Genomic DNA, 16,142 nt, shown 5'->3' with positions numbered 1-16,142 from the left:
AAGTGTATCCCAAGTTTCCTTGCTGAGCTACATAGGAAACACTTTTCTGGCCTTTCTGCCTATCACAGATGGGCCACAGCAAGCAATTATTCCTCACCATGAGCTACGCTGGCATGTCAGCACAGTGCCTTGGGTCAATGAGAAAATGAGGAGGGAACAGCTGGGCATTTTGATTTTTCTGCGCGAACATTGTTTCTTCTATTCACACTCTGCTCCTTTCTCTGTAAATGAGCTGGCCCTTGCATCAGCCTCTGTGTTAGTGCATTTGCACAGGTCTCAGGGGTCTTAGGTTTTGTTGCAGTCTTTTTCATGCAAGGTTGCAAGAGGAGCAGTTGTAACGGTCACTTGGCCGGGTCTCAGGAGAAATGATCTCTGTGTCCAGGAGCAGCATCCCACAGCGTTGACATGGAGCCCCACTGAGAAGGAGAATGCATCTGCATTTGAGAGGAGACTCTTTACTCCCGCCCTGTTCCTGGTGCATTAACTCTGACAAGCCCATCTGCTTAGTTTGATTTTGAAATCTCAATATTGATTTGTTAAGCAAATCTGTTTACCTTTTGCACAGCCAAACATTTTTTTGCATAACAATTAGACCAGTGCTGATGATCATTAAAGAATGACACATTAAGGTCTAGTGTTACTAATTCTGGTGTACAGATAGGAAGACTTTACCTCTTCCTGTACCAGTAAGTGGGAAACTGAGCAAAGGGGGAATAGACCCATAAAGAAATTGGTGAAGTATTGTTATTGAACTCCTTTTTGGGTTCATGTCGCACAGAGGTTCAGCTTGGTTTGTCACTGGAGGGCCACTGGAACCCAGCTAGTGGAGGCTGCTGAGGAGATCTGCTAAGCGGATGTCTGCTCTGGTCCCCGCAAGCCTGCTTCCCTGGCACAAAAACAGGTGCTGGTTTTGGCCTGCTGCTGCAGCCTTTTCCACCTCCGCTACTTGCTCTAGATTTTCTCCCACTGGAACTTAGTCTTAAATCTGTGCCAGCTGATATATTCACGATCAAACCCAAAGCTAGCTAGTCACCTACAATTGCCAGAAAAAATGAGAGGTGAAGAAAACATCATTACAGACATCTGGCCATGTGACTGATATGTTCATTTATATGTTCATTTATATCCTGAATTTTGAATGGATTATAACATGGATATGGAGAGGTGATCAGAGAGTGCAATTGTTACTTTTCTTCCTTAAGTAATGCAATTAGTGACTCTACCTGAAGTAATCCAAAAGTCTGATTTCTGCTGTTGGAGCAAACCAGATTTGGGATATACAGAAGTGCCACGTAGGTGATGCTCACTTAAGCCTCTTTCGTGACTCAGTGATGAGATCTCTAGGATCTATGGGAGCTCTGAGGTGTCAGCTGCATGGTATTCACAGAAGAGAGTTGTTTGCTTTAGCTTATTTTCCTACAATGCCTTCTGTTTCTCAGAGGATACGTTGACTTACATTGACTCACAGTCCCTTGCGCTTTCATTCCCCCAGAATCTTTCATACCGACTGCAAAGTCAGTTGTGTCTGTTGTGGTCTCTTGGCCCCTTCCCCATTCTATAGGGTCTCCCCAGGAAGATGTACAACTCTAGCAGTAGCCACCATGGGGCTGAATAGACAACACCATGGAAGTGTGGGCATTCGGAGTCCACACAGCTATTGAGTGAGGGGCAGGAGTGCAATTCAATTTCTGGTGCTTAATATTTCATGTGAGCTAGTGTGTGGTTTCTTTTCTGTAAGAATCTTGTGAGTGGCTAACCAATTGCTTTCCCTTCTCTCTGTTTCTCTGTTTAGCAGGAAGGAACGTCCTAACTCTCTGAACGTCTTCCCCCTCACGGATGGAATGGTACGTGGGCAGATAGGGGCCAAGATCGTCCCAACACTGGACCACTGGCACCTGAGTGACCTCGGCCAGCTGCAGTCCAACTCCAGCTACAAGGTTTTATAGACCATCACGGAGCAAGGGTTTCCCACTCTCCAACTGTCAATAGCATCCCATGTTCTCATTAAGACAGAGACCAGTCTGTGTCCATAACCCTTTGCAGCCTCTCCCTCCTGGGCATCTGCTCTTTCTGGTAGCTGTGCTGTAGGTGGGAGGCTAGCGTTTTGCAGATCTGACATACAGTGGGGGAGGGATTTGAGAGTTCCTCATGCTTCTTGTCACCTTCTCGTCTCAGTGTTAATCTCTTTTACTTGGCTGGCCTCAAGTGGAAAGGAGTGTGTGGGGAGGCAGTTAGGGATTTAGGGAAGATAAATCCATTGCTTTTTATAGTTTATTTGGGAGAGGAAATGGTGGAACCTGTCCACCCCCCCTGTTTATAAGAGCAATGCTTCTGCACATCAGCTGGGACCAGGCATTGGGTTGCATTTGCTCTCCAGTGTTTGTCCTTTCTGACTGATCACAGTTTTGGACTTACCATCTTCAGTAAAAAGGGGTCCTAATCCTATCTGAATACCCAAGTCTTACACTGCACTTCAGGTATTTCATTTCCTCGCACACTTAGTTTTTTGCTCTAAACTTGCATTTGTCACCTTCAATACACTGCCTTCGGCACTGCAGCTTGCCAGAAACCTCACAGCATTGCATCTGCGCTGAAGCAGCTGGATTGTCCTGCCTGTTGCATGTGATGCTCTGCTCTACTCTACCTTTCAGAGACTGTATTGAGCCCAAAGACCCAGAAGTTGTACTCTTAGTTGACAGTTCTGTGTGTTTGTTCACATTTTAGACTATACATGGTGACTAATATCTCACCAGTTCAGAGTCCCACCAAATATCTGTCCTCGAATGATGTTCCACAAATCCCTTGTAACAGGCCTGAAAGCTCATAGCACATGTACCCAACTCTGCTTGCGGTATATCCACGGATTTCCCACAGCTCCTGGAACTGCTTCCAGGTCTGCTTTAAAAGCGTCTGATAGAATATTCTGTCCCCTGACTGGAATTTGTAGAGCATCAGGTGTTTCATATGTCGCATATTAAAGCAACCTAAGAGGATACTGTCTTCCTCTTGAAAAGTTACAAATCAGTAATCCTGTAAAATCCATTAAGACAGTAAAGAGAAGGAGAAAAAAAAAAACATGTTATTATAGCCATTCTGCATGTCTCCAGACTATACTAATGGCTCTTTGGCCTGACGACTCTGCAGAGGTACAGCACAAGTAATGCAGACAAATTCAAAAAGGTACGCAGAACATGAAGCAGCAACTTCTCTTTTTTAACTCTACCTCTGGAAAGCAGCCAGGCCCAGCACAGCGCAGACCTTAGCACTGCATCAACCCTCTGCTGTTGCAAAAGTTGAAAATCTAAAGGCATAATGTGGGCATAAGCAAGATCCTTGGATAGGATGGAGATTGTTCTTGGAACCCAACCATTGCTTTAATGTTAGAGGCGTACGGGTTTGGGAAACATAGCATCTCACAAAATGTCCATCAGGTCCTACAGTAACTTCTGGAGTGCAGTTCCTGAAATTAGGGAATAGCAATGCCACAGTGCAGTGATGTAATCAAGGAGCAGGAAATGAAGATATTCTATGAACATTTTTCTTCAAGCAGGATGGTGCTATGCCAACACAGCACTGCTACAAGGACACACACAGCAACCAAAAGTTACAGAGACTATACTGCTTCCAGTTCTGGAGTTAGTTTATTTCTTGGGATCTCCAGATGGTGCTATATTGTATGGTGTAAACGCACCCCAGAACTCTCTAATGATCAGGCGTGTGTGGCAGGGGTTAGCTTTTAGAAGAGAGCTGGAAGGAAGCTGGGGTTAGATCCATCTTCCACAGACTTGCTAAGGCTTAATTCTTTCAGCTGCACCATTGCAGAGCTTCTAAAAGCTTTTTAGTAAGTGTTGAGTGGTACTCAACAGTAATTCAGTGTCTGCATTGCAAGAGAATGTGACAGGAATTCAGATAAATGAAAAGTTTTGATTTCCACATTCAGATAATGGGTTGCTGACTGGATCTCTTTGTAATCTGTTGCCGGTGATGTCAGGCCAAAAATCCACTTCTGGTTATAAGAGAACATTGTGCAGAGGTAGTAGTGCACTGCTCTAGGTATATCTGGGGTAGTGCTGGGCTTGCTGTTGGTGCTTGTTAGGGGAATTTGGGAACCGGACGCTGGATTTAAGGAGGGTAGCTAATAGGTGCAGTTGGAGTGCTTGGGCTACGAAAAACTCAGATGGATAGTGTATTACTGTGGCTTTCCTAAGAGTATGGAGCAAACGTATGAATAATTAAAGGGAGCGACTGACTGACTGACTAGATTTGCAATTTGGAGTGGAGATTTTCCTCCTGCACTCTTACGCACTCTCTGACTGAAATGCTATTTCTTAAGTATTTTGCATGGCTGAAATCTCAGCATTACTGCTGATGTGCTCCTCTTCTCTTCTTCGGCAGCTCTGATATTTCGCTGACATCAACTGTATACACTTAACTCACCTTCCCAAAGTGTGTATCCTGAATCTTCTGACTAGTTTTCCTTCTCCAGGGGTGATACTGTAGTTATTATCTTAAGTGTCCTTATATACTTATTATTACTATTTTTTGTTTTGGTTTCTGTCATTGTATTATTTTATTTTTACATTCAGTTGTACCTTTATTTTATGTAATGTTTTGGAGATGAAAGTCCTTAACGTTTTTGTTTTTATGTACTATGCTTTCAGTGTTGTAACCATACAATTGTGGCTACTCATGGTGACATATGACTGCTATGAATGTTGGGCCTTTGCAATGCATTTTGGAGGTCACTACTACACATTTGATGTTTAGGAAGTTGACAGGTATGGCTGTAGGTAAGTGGTGGTTATGGAGAGTATTCTTTGGGCGAGCTATGGGTTATGGAAGATGCCTCCTCAGCTGTAGAGGAGAGCTGTGGACTTAGTGGAATATTTAGTATTAATATAGCATTCAGGAAAATAGAAAGAAGATTCAGCAAAGTCTAGTAGAGCTTCTGGATTGTTAAGAGGAGTGCCTTGGTAGTATTTACAGTCTGAGAGTGGGTTTTTCCAAAGCAGGCTAGTAGGTTTATGAAGGACATTTTATAGGTAAATGTAAAATTCAGATGTATAACCAAAGGGTAAGCATAAGATCAGAGTGATTATGTCACTGGTGCGTTCTGGGTGAGGGGAAGAGTATGTCAGTAAGTAAGAGGTTACAGGGTATGTTTCTGATACAAGTATTGCCCTACAGACACTGATGATACAGTGTTTCTGAATGACATCTAGTTCCTAAGAATAAGGAATGACACTGGACCCAGCTGGGTGTCTATTTTACAGTGTGAAGATCCTCAGAGACTGTGGTTATCCTGTAGACATAGAGGGGGTACAGGAACATCTCTGAATTCTGAACAAGAGAAGTTTTGTTTGAGGGAAAGAGGTTTTATGATTGTACTTTACACTTGGTACTCTTTGTCCCTTTGTAAATTAGAAAGCACAGTGGGCAGATTGCAGTTGAAGTAGCACAAGGCTTACTGGGTCATATTTGTTCTGGTCTGATATTTTTTTCTTTACACATCAGAAAAATAGCTCCTGGAACAGGAATATGAGGTAGAGGTGGGAAGTGTGGTTTTCACATGTAGCAGCCTAAGTAAAATGTCCCCATCTCAGTTTTGATGCTAAAAATCAGCAAATGTTCAGGGAGATGATCTGAAAGTCCATGCGGGGATGTGGGTGTTGTTTGGACTGACAATCCAAGAACAATATACCAAAAATGTGGAACATATTTAATGGTAATGTAGTTTAAAAATATATCATTTCCAGTATAAAGGCACAGATGCAATGTAAAACCTTTGACTTCCATAGTGCAATGTACAGCAGGATATTTTAAGATCAAGCACACAGAGAACAGTCTAATTAAAGGAATATGTTAATAAGAATCCAGATTAAAAAAAATGGCTGCAAAGGGTTAAGTCACCATTTTTTAGTCTTCTCTCTCATCCCATTTTGAATTTTTTTTGTCATGTTATGAAGTTGTTATTAGAACAACAGATTGAAACTCCCAAATTAGTGAAGTGAAACAGCATCACAGCTCCAAGGCTGGGAGGCGTGAAGCAGCCTCTGAGCAGAATCAGAAGCTTTCTATCAATTGCACAGGAGAGGAGAAGCAAGTAGTAAAGAATGTAGCTGGGTCTGCATGTGCAGCTACTGAATGTCACTGCACCCAATTGCAACTCATTATCACATATAACTCTGAAAATTTATTTTTTCATCTACCTGCAGGCAGTAATTAGAGTGGGCTACCATGAAGAACAGGGAGATCTCATTTGGGTCTGGGAGTGATTACTCTGTTGGTTAGGAAGTTAATTGCCGAATTGTGAAGCAGTGCCGCTTTAATTGACAAACAAGGATCACAGTGTAAAATGCTGGCAGAGTCCTGAAAACCTCCCCTGTTTTTCAAGAGGTGGTATTGCAAGAAATGGGGCTGTCATGTCTGCAAATCTGAGACCCAGTTGTGCACATTTCATCCTGGAAATCCATCTCATATGTTAATTTGTAAACTTCTGATTTTTGAATTCTTGGGTCTTGTCTTCTGTCATTTTGAAGTGGGGAGATCATATCTGCTTCTACTCTGTTGTCAAGCTGGATCCATGCCTGGCTGGCTTCTGCATAAAGTGTTAGGCGGACACAGGTCTCCCTGCTAGCAAACTTAGACCATCCCAGCTTGGTATGCACTTTGCTTCTGCAGTTTAGTGTCAAAAATACTTCTCTGTTCTCTCAAAGTGCTATCACCCCAGTTGTTGTAATGACTTACAGTAATGACAGCATCCAGAAATTCTAAAAGGCCAATTCAGATCCTTTCCAAGCAGTATCCATGTTGCCTTTCAGTCTTGGAAAACGTTGGCCTGGCTTACTACAAGTGCTAAAACCCTTCAGCTTCCACTGTAGTCAGTGGGAGTTGCAGGTCCTTTTCAACTTTGATAAGGCCATCTTCCTTGAGATGCATGATGAAGAGATCACATGCTGTGACTTCTGAAGACCAATGCTAAGCAGTAAAGGAAGAAGGATATCAGTCCTTAAATAGGTAGGATTTGCTTGCTGAGTTCAGCACGAGAACTCACTGCTTCATTGTGGTTGCAGTGCCAAGCGTGACCAGTGAGCTCTGGACATTAGTTGGTGTGATGAACGAGACTCATTTTTCCATAATGCTTTAAGGCAGCCATAACCAAGACATGGAAGATTAATTGAAATGTATAGCTGTGCTTTTCCCTTTCTGTTCTTCTCCCACCTTGGAATTGTCATAGTGCCCCCAAGATGAAATGTCCGAATCTGGACAGTCCTCAGCAGCTGCCACACCGAGCACCACTGGAACCAAGTCCAACACTCCCACGTCATCTGTGCCCTCTGCTGCTGTCACCCCCCTGAATGAGAGCATCCAGCCCGTCAGTGAATACAATGGCACAGCCAAGAGCAATAAGAGGGCGCGAGAAAAGCGGAACAGCCGGAACATGGAAGTTCAGGTCACACAGGAGATGAGGAACGTCAGCATAGGTATGGAAACTGGATTTGATCATTAAAGTACTTGACTTCACAGTGCTTTTGTTTGTCTGTAACAGGAAAAGGCTGGGAACCTGAAGGGTAATCAGCTTCCTAAGTGTAGAATTTGAGGTAGGGTTCCTTAGAAAGATATATAAGCGTCAAAACGCTAACTGGATGTGAGCTGTTTTCTGGGTAGAAAATTTAAAAATTTTCAGTAGTACAGTTAGTTTATAGCTAGTTTCATGAATATTCAGGATGGGAATAGGTTATTGAGTTCAGTCCCCTGCAGCTGCACTCATCTGTGTCATAGAACCCCTTTCCTGAACAGTCAAGTGCCATCTTAGTCTAACTGGGCTTTTAGAGAGCTATTTCTGGACCTCATCAATCTGATAGTTAAAAACTTCCATTTAATTTCTTGTCTGAATTTATTTGTAAGTATTTTATACCCCGTTGTTCATATGACAAAATTGTCAGTCAGATTAAATAGTTGTTTTCCCTTCCGTGTGTTTATCCCACACCCTGATGTATTTACAAGTAGCAATTATATCCCCATTGAGTTTTGTTTTTCTAAGCTAAATAAGCTGATTTCTTTTAGTCTGTTTCCAGTATAAGAAACCCCTCAAATCTTTGGAAGTTACAGTTGTTTTTTCTCCACTTGCCGGAGTCCTCTGTGGATTTGAATTCATGGTGTCTAGTGAGGAAAGCCGTCACCTAAGCTTTTAGCACCAGGCTATTTAAATAAACAAAATGGTGGAATAACATGATGAAAGCCAGTTTCTGTGGTGTTTAATATAACTCTATCAATGTGGTATCTAAGCAGCCCCCAGCCTGTATTGTATTTAGATTTGCAGCAGCAATGAGAAATGATCTGTTTCACAGGTCACGAACTTACATACAAAAGTACTGTAAAACTAGCTGATGATCATAAAGAAGGTCCGTGCAGGAATACCTGCATGAGCCTGGGTCTCCAAGGTTAGCATCTGAACCAGGGGATTGTACTTTTAATCCTTGTAATGCAGAGGAAGTTCCTCTGCTAATATTCACAATTGGGCTTCTGGCAAATTAAAATTATAAAACAATATATAACATCTTTTGTTATAGCTTTTGGCTGAGGTTGCTATGATTTGAGTCCCGTTCTGTATTTATATTAGCAGCTGAGGGGCTCCCAGGTCATAGAGTTTAGTCTGCCAGACACCAGTGTAGTTCTTTATAAAAGCATATGGCTTCTGCATAGCCAACTGTTAAATTGCTACCTGTTTTGTGATCTCGGCCAAGGCAGGTCAGTGTAAGCGTTAGTACTGGATAAATTGAACATGGATGTCTTTGGTGGCAGAGACAGGAATTGCTCATAACAAGAATAAGCGAGAACTAGACACACAGGAAAGGAAAAATTGCTATAGTAGTTCCAGTGATAATGCTGGATTTGCTTCAAAGATAAGTTTGCCTTACAGTATTTCTCCATGGGGTTCAGAGAGCTAGAGATCTAATGCCCTCTAAATAATTGTCCTTACAGTCACTTTTACAGTTGCTGCTTTATGAGCTAGTTTACCATCAATAGCTTTCTTGGGCCAAAATCTGCTCTTTTGCATAGGAGCGCAACTCTGAAGTCCTTGTGCATGTGAAAGCTTGTATTTTCTTGGTGAAAGTATTGTATTGTGGAATCTGCTTAAGGCTGATAGTTGTTAAGTGCTCTGCATATTCAACTTTTCAGCTATTTCTCACATGTAATGTAGGATCAGATCTCCATGCTGCAGAGAAACTCAGATCTTTGAATTTTAATTATGTATTTTATGCATAAATAATTGTCTGTCAGGGATGCAAATGTGTTAGAGCAGAACCTGCAAAAAAGGTACTCAAAGGCATTTGCAGAAAATCTTCTCAGCTTGAAAAAAATAAAGAGAAGGAATGCTCTGTTACTGTGAGCCTGAAAACCACTGGGGTATAGATGCCTAGTTTGGCAATAGATACACATCAAGCTTTGTCTTCAGGCATGGCATTTGTTGCCAGCTTGTGCACAATGTCAGCCTAAAACAATAAAATCAGCGCTCAAGTTGTCAGGGGCTTTCTTTATACGCTTGTCTGCTAAGGCTATTTGGAAAGGTCAAAAATTTCACATCTGACACAGTTAAGGGACTAATGTAGTTTACAAATGAGTCTTTAATCTTTCAAGATTTTCATATTTGAACAGACCCTGTGTTCACACTACTTTTTGGGGATTGGTATAATTCTGAGCGTTTGAACAGTTTGGTTTGTAATACATATAACGACAACAGTGGGAAATTGCTTATTTTCTTTGAATATTGGCTTCAGGCGATAGATTATACAAAAACAGACTAGATTTCATATATAGCACAATGCAACTTTTAAGTGAAATTTCACTGTAATGTCTGTCTAAGCCAGTTGTAACTTTGAGAATTTGTACTGACAAATTATTTTACTAAAATGACTCAATACCAATTCATAACTTAAGTAATCTCTGTGAAGAGAGCAAAAAATTACTGTGTGTTCTTAGATCTTGGCCAAAGCTGCATTGTAAGTGAAGGGTTTTTACTGAGAGACAGAAAGTTCATTTTGAAGTTATTTAAATAGGTGGAGTATTTCTGATTGTCACATTGTACTGGGGATCCATCCCAATGACCTTGGCGGCACCCAGGTATGGCGGGAGGTGGGGGTCACTTGCAGTTATGTGTCCTCCTGCTCTGGAATTGTGAAGGCTACCTTCCCAGAAGTGGTGCCTTTGTGACTCCAGATGACCATCCCCTGTTCCTGTTTAAACACTTTGCGCATGACACCATGAAGTTTTGAAGTCTTGATATTCAAAGCCCCAGAAGTCCCTTCCAGGAACACCATCCTTTGAGAGTCCTGATCTTCTAGATCATATGTATTGTCTTATCTAGGGATGGGAAGCAGTGATGAGTGGTCTGATGTTCAGGACATCATAGACTCTACTCCAGAGCTGGATATGTGTCAAGATCCCCGCCTGGAACGCACTGGTAACAGGTATTGGTTGCGACTTTCCACTGTTTAGTCTGGCTTTGTGAGGAGTGAAGAATGGATGCTGTGGCTCACGCTGAGTTCAAGATGCAGCTCTTTGCTTAAGCCCATACGTTCTCCTTAGTGGAAATATGAGGGGTCCTGAACCTCTTCAGGTTCTCAAGGGAAGGAAAACGTCAGCTGGATATTTGCTAGGAACCTGTCCAGCTGACCCAGAATTGGGTTAATTTGAGACAGGGTAGTTTGCCTTGCTGGATCAAGGAGGACAAGGAAACATCCCATCAGAAGTTTCAAGATGGGAAAAGGGGACAGAGGCTTAAGTCTTCAAGGGGAGGAGAAGATGCATTTGTTTAATAGGAGATCAGTTCTGAATTCAGTTTTAAAACTCAAGTTTTTTTCAGTTTTATGTACTGTAAGTGTCAAGGAACAGCAAGAACAGGGCTGCTCCCCAAAGGAGGATAAGCCAGGAGCTGAGAGCGACCCCACCACAGGCAGTGCCCTCACTGACCCAGGTGCAGTCCTGCAGGATCTGAGCAAGGTGCTAATAACAGGCTCCATCAACAACCCCAAGCAAGGTGAGGGGATGAGTTAGGGCCAGGGACTAGCCAGGAGCAGCAAGAGACAGGGCTGAAGACAGATACGCCTACAGTGTAGCTCAGATAAGAATTAAAGGCCCAGGTCTGAGATTATATGGAGCCCTTGGACCAATGGACAGAAGGTACATGGGTGGGGGTCCCAGGTGAGGCTGGTCAGGGCAATTAAGGCCAATTAGTACACTCAGGACCCTGACAGAGTCTAAGTTTGTGGACCTTTACTGAAGTCCTGTGTTGCTGTGGTTTCTGTCTATAACCCATTTTGTGTTAAACAGGAGACTCCCCAAAGGATATTAATTTTGACACCATGTTTCTGTGAGGCAGCTGTTATTCTAGAATTATTAGTCTAGTTTCGTTCATTCATTTTTACCAAGGTCTGGTGGGTAATTTTACAGGGGTTCATTAAAATCAACCCCCAAACTCATACAGGAATGCATGAAATTATCCTGACAAAGTCAAGGCAAGACTTTCTCACAGTCCAGATCTGGACTGGATTCCCCCTGTTGAGCACCCTCATCTAGAAGTGTATGTGAGCAGCAATAAAAGATGCATTTCTCAGTTGTGAATCAGTCTATAGTAGTCATAATTTGGACTGGATTGTATTTGCAGTTAAGCTCCTCTCAGAATATGTAGGACATGTGGGGAATTTTTAGAGTCAGCAGCAGGAGGAATCCAAGTAGCTGAGCCAGCTCTGCGTGAGGAAGATGAAGGTGCCTGATGAGATAAGCCTGATGATCAGTCTTGAACCTGAGGAGAAATGAATGGAGAACATTGCTCCACCGAAAGTTGTTTGGACAGAGTAATCTGTGATCCAGGTAGAGAGAGTGAAAGCCACAGGAAAGAGATACAAGCTAACTCTGGAGCTGCTGAACAGCATGCTTGCTGCTTTTTAAAACCAGAACACTTCAAGACACATTCAAAGAGGGTCAAGCTGGATTATGTCTTCAAGTCAGAACTTGAATGTTGGTTGCTTATTGTCACTTGCGGTTGTCCATTAGGCAGCATGTGAACTGATTAATTCTCATGCAGTCACGGCACCCATTTGTAATTCCTCAGTGCTCCTAGGCTGCTCTCACATGCCTGCATAGCTCTGTAGTTAAAAAAACTTACTTTTCCTCCTTTTTCTGTAGCATATTGTACTCCTGAAATATCAGAGACAGCTACCACAACACATTTATAGCTTCCGGGCTTGATCACTGAGACATGATTTGCGTAAGAAGAAAGCCACACAACTTGAGCTAACCTCCAGTGGTACTGATGTTTCTTTTAGACTGCTGGAAACGTTGCTCAGTGTCTCTTCCTGCTGGCTGATTCCCCTCAAACAATGCAGGGCATTTAAAAATCTTTATACCCACATTAATACCCATTCTTGGAATATGCACGAACAATCCCAGAGGTGGCTTCCCCCTCTGTTATTGTGACTTCCCACAACAGCTCTTTTCTGTTTGAGCCATGAGACTGTCAAGAAATACAAGATTTTTGATGGTAGAAAAGAGACTAAGATGTGGGAGTGTGCTCCCCTATGATATGATTAGATGACATTCAATCTACAAATTCCAAAGTTCTTCTCTTTGATTTACCTTTACTGAAATACATTTTGCTGACATGTGAATAAGAATTCATGCATGTGAACTCACCCAAAGAAGAAACTAACCATTCAGGCTAATTTCACTTACTAGTTGGGAAAGAAAAAAGAAAGCATTTGTTGTCTGCAACATTTGAATCCTTATCTGATCTTAGTGCTATAAAGGGTGCTATCTAGCTTGATAGGCATGTGGGAATCATTGCACAGTCTTAAAAGTCAGACTTGAGAGCTTCTGTGAGTTGAAGTTTTCCGTCAAATACTTAATAGTCAGAAATTATTATGATTTTAAAAGGAACCAGCTAGGCCAGCTTTGTTGAGGTTGTGCGTGATAAGTACTGTCAAGTACCTTGATATGAGGAATAAAATGTGTTTTTTCCTTACTTAATACATTCACTGAGTCAGCCCATGGTGCACAGGTATAAAGCTCTCGCTGTTTTAATTGCAATGGTCTGCGATGCTCAGCATTTCAGAGAGGAATGTTGTAGCTTAAATGTTGCCAAGTAACAAGAGTCCTTGCTTTTTCTCTTCCAACAACAGCCCGACACAGGGGATTGTGAACAAAGCATTCGGCATCAACACAGACTCTCTGTATCATGAACTTTCCACAGCAGGGTCCGAGGTTATTGGGGATGTTGATGAAGGAGCAGATCTGCTAGGTAAAAACCTGTTAGAACCCTTCTGTTCTCTCTGGTATAGTGAAAACTATGTGAAGGTTTTAGAAGTATTTAAATTCTCTTTTTTTCAGCACTTTGGGTCTGTGTCCTTTAAGAATGGCATGAAATTTGGGGCATACTGTGACTGAAATATGTACCAGCAGTACAGTAATATGTACTTAGAAATTAATTTAAGTGGTTGGGTAGCTTTAATTTGGGTTGTCTTTATGTGCATTTTTGTATAGGATTCTTCTGCACAAATGCTTCAAAGCTTGCTCCTTCCCTTTCCTCACCCAAATTTTCTCCCTGATAATTCTGCACAGTAACAACTTCACTTAGAATAAAGATTTTGTTTGAAGTCTGCAATAAAGTAACTCCTTTTGTTAACTTTTGAAGTTTTAACAAACAATAGTTCTTTGTTTTCATATGGAGATATTTTGTTCTATATTGTGGCTTTTACCCTTTTATAGTCAATCTGAGAATGTAATCTCTTTCTAGGCTGATCTTGAAAGGAGCTTGTCATATCCAAAGTCTGGTTATATTCCACATTCCTGACTAGGACTTTGAAGCAGTCAGAGAAGCAACTTTGTTTTTGGTTGGAGTCTGAGCCCTTGCCTTACCTTTTGGTGTTGGTCTCTGACTATGTAGACCATAATTCATAGCAGAATTTAAGCATGTGCTTTGTCTTCTTTGTCCTGTTGAATGTTTTCCTGAATCAGGACAATATCAATGAGGTTTGAATACTCAGACAATGCAGACAGCTGATAAAGTTCAAAACTGTGTAGCTCACTTTCAGTTTTGCTGCTCAATTTAAGGAGCCTTAGGAGACATGAGGACAAAGTGCCTTTCATGCACTGAGTAGCAAGAGATCTGATTTGAAAGCATAACTTTCCTTTCTGGTGATTACTGACATAAGAGCTGCTTATGGATTATCTCATAATTGGTTCTGGAAAGACAGTTTTTACTGAAGAGCTTTTGGATATAAATCCAGAACAGGATCAGCTGAATCATGACACAGAATTGCAGCAGCTCGTCTTTGCAAGATTTAAAATTACAAAGATATTTACGTCACCTTTGAGTATGATCCTTGCATCTCTGAAAGAGTACTTTGCTGCAGAGAAGATAGTTTTTAGCCTATTCACTGATGACTTAACTGTGAAGGAAAGGACTGAAGACTGAAAAGTAGGCTAGCCCAGTACTTTGTGCTTTATCTAGTACAAAATCTCTGAAATTGATACTTTTATAGGCAATTGTGTAACTTTGGGATGTAAGAACAAGTTACAGACTATTGCCAGGACTCTTGCAATAGCTATTTGATGTAGATAGATTTTTATTTTTTTAGAAGCATGGTGTTAGCTCTTCAAGACAGCTGTTGTGCATGACACAAATCAAAGGAGTGATGACCATTGCTATAGTCTTCAGACATTTATTGTTTGTTCCAAACTCAAGATTGGCGGAGGAAAAAAATCGATAGAAGACTCCAGGCTTTCTCTGCCTATGACTGGAGCCAACATGTACAGATACTCTCAAAATTTAAGTTTAGAAGTTCTTATGGAAAAGCTGGAGTTCCAGTTTTGGGAGTAACTTGGGTGTTAGCAGTGATTGCAGAAGGGCTGGGAGTACTGCTGAGAGTGAAGATGACAGTAAGAACTACATGTGCACATTAAAGCTTCATCTACCCTCTGTGGCATGAATTTTGGTTAACCAGCCTCCATACATCATTGACAACTCTCTTCATAGCAGCATCAAAGCATTACAGCCACTGAGAATCTTGGCATTGCCCAACTATTTGTTCTTGGTTTTCAGGTGCTCTCTCATTTAGAAGAGCGTATGGTATATGGCAACCTGCCACTGATCACATACATCCTTTGTGCCAGCTGCTGCTTTCCTGCTTTCCCCAAAATGGCTGGGGCATCGGGGAATGGTCAGCTTCTGAAAGCTGTTATTCAGGAAAATGACTTGCTTGGTATCTGAACTGCTTGGAACAATTTATTTCCCCTTTCCTGGAAGCCTGCCTTCCTGGAATCCGCTTGCCGGTTGGATTACATCATGAATCCTGTAGTCTGACACAGTGATCAATGAGAAATGGGAGCTGTTGTTTTCAAAGGGCCAAAGGTTTTAGTTGTCCAACTGGAGACCTTGCAAAGTTGAGCACCGCAGTTTCAGTTAAAGTCAAAGGTGCTTCATCTCTTAAGTAAGGCTGCCTGAAGATCAGTGACATATCTTGGGTCTTGAGACATCTGTTGTTTGGGAGCTACCACTTCTAATAAAAATATGCAGTGACTTTGTTGAACAGTGCCCCTGTAAGATTAGTTTATGAAGATCAAATTCCTTTCCACCTAGATTTTAACCACCACCTTAATATCCACAGCTCTAATTTTTAAATTAAGTATAAAATTACTTCCATTTGTAGAGATAGTTTGTCCTTTTTCGCCGTGCCAAATACTTGGAAAAGAAGGGACATTGTTTGATCTTTACCTTTCTTTTGCTTAGAAAAGAAATATATGTTGATCCCTCTTCATTAGGCATAAAAGCCGATCTTTTTCTCCAGGCTAGCACTGTTGTTGTTATGGATAGTGTGTCTAGTGTTAGGTGTCTGTTAGTCCTTCTCTGAATGGGTCTCACATTTTCAACCTTACTAAATAGGTGTTGTTTTCTCTGTTCTTTTTATGAAGCATACTATGGAAAAATACAAGAGAGAATGAAACACCTAAAATCCATTTTAATAAAAGCATTTGCAAGCTCATTCTGAAGAGCAAGAGCTTAATTATACCTGCATAAATAAAATGCTTTGTAGAGAGATCTGCACTCATCTCCCTGTCTAACACTAGAAAGTGTTAGCTGA

General features: G+C 41.6%; 1 protein-coding gene across 1 annotated transcript in view; it reads left to right on the top strand.

Moving 5' to 3' along the window:
* MAPK8IP3 (mitogen-activated protein kinase 8 interacting protein 3) overlaps positions 1–16,142 on the top strand; it is an 86,853-nt gene that overhangs the window by 38,662 nt on the left and 32,049 nt on the right. The window contains exons 5-8 of the mRNA XM_013939942.2: positions 1,793–1,844; positions 7,238–7,484; positions 10,370–10,472; positions 13,182–13,300. Coding sequence (XP_013795396.1) covers positions 1,793–1,844; positions 7,238–7,484; positions 10,370–10,472; positions 13,182–13,300 — 521 coding nt within the window. The remainder of the gene's footprint in view (positions 1–1,792; positions 1,845–7,237; positions 7,485–10,369; positions 10,473–13,181; positions 13,301–16,142) is intronic.

The sequence above is a fragment of the Apteryx mantelli genome, chromosome 16 (assembly GCF_036417845.1).
Source record: "Apteryx mantelli isolate bAptMan1 chromosome 16, bAptMan1.hap1, whole genome shotgun sequence".
NCBI classification, from domain to species: domain Eukaryota; kingdom Metazoa; phylum Chordata; class Aves; order Apterygiformes; family Apterygidae; genus Apteryx; species Apteryx mantelli.
This window is presented reverse-complemented; position numbering and strand designations above follow the sequence as displayed.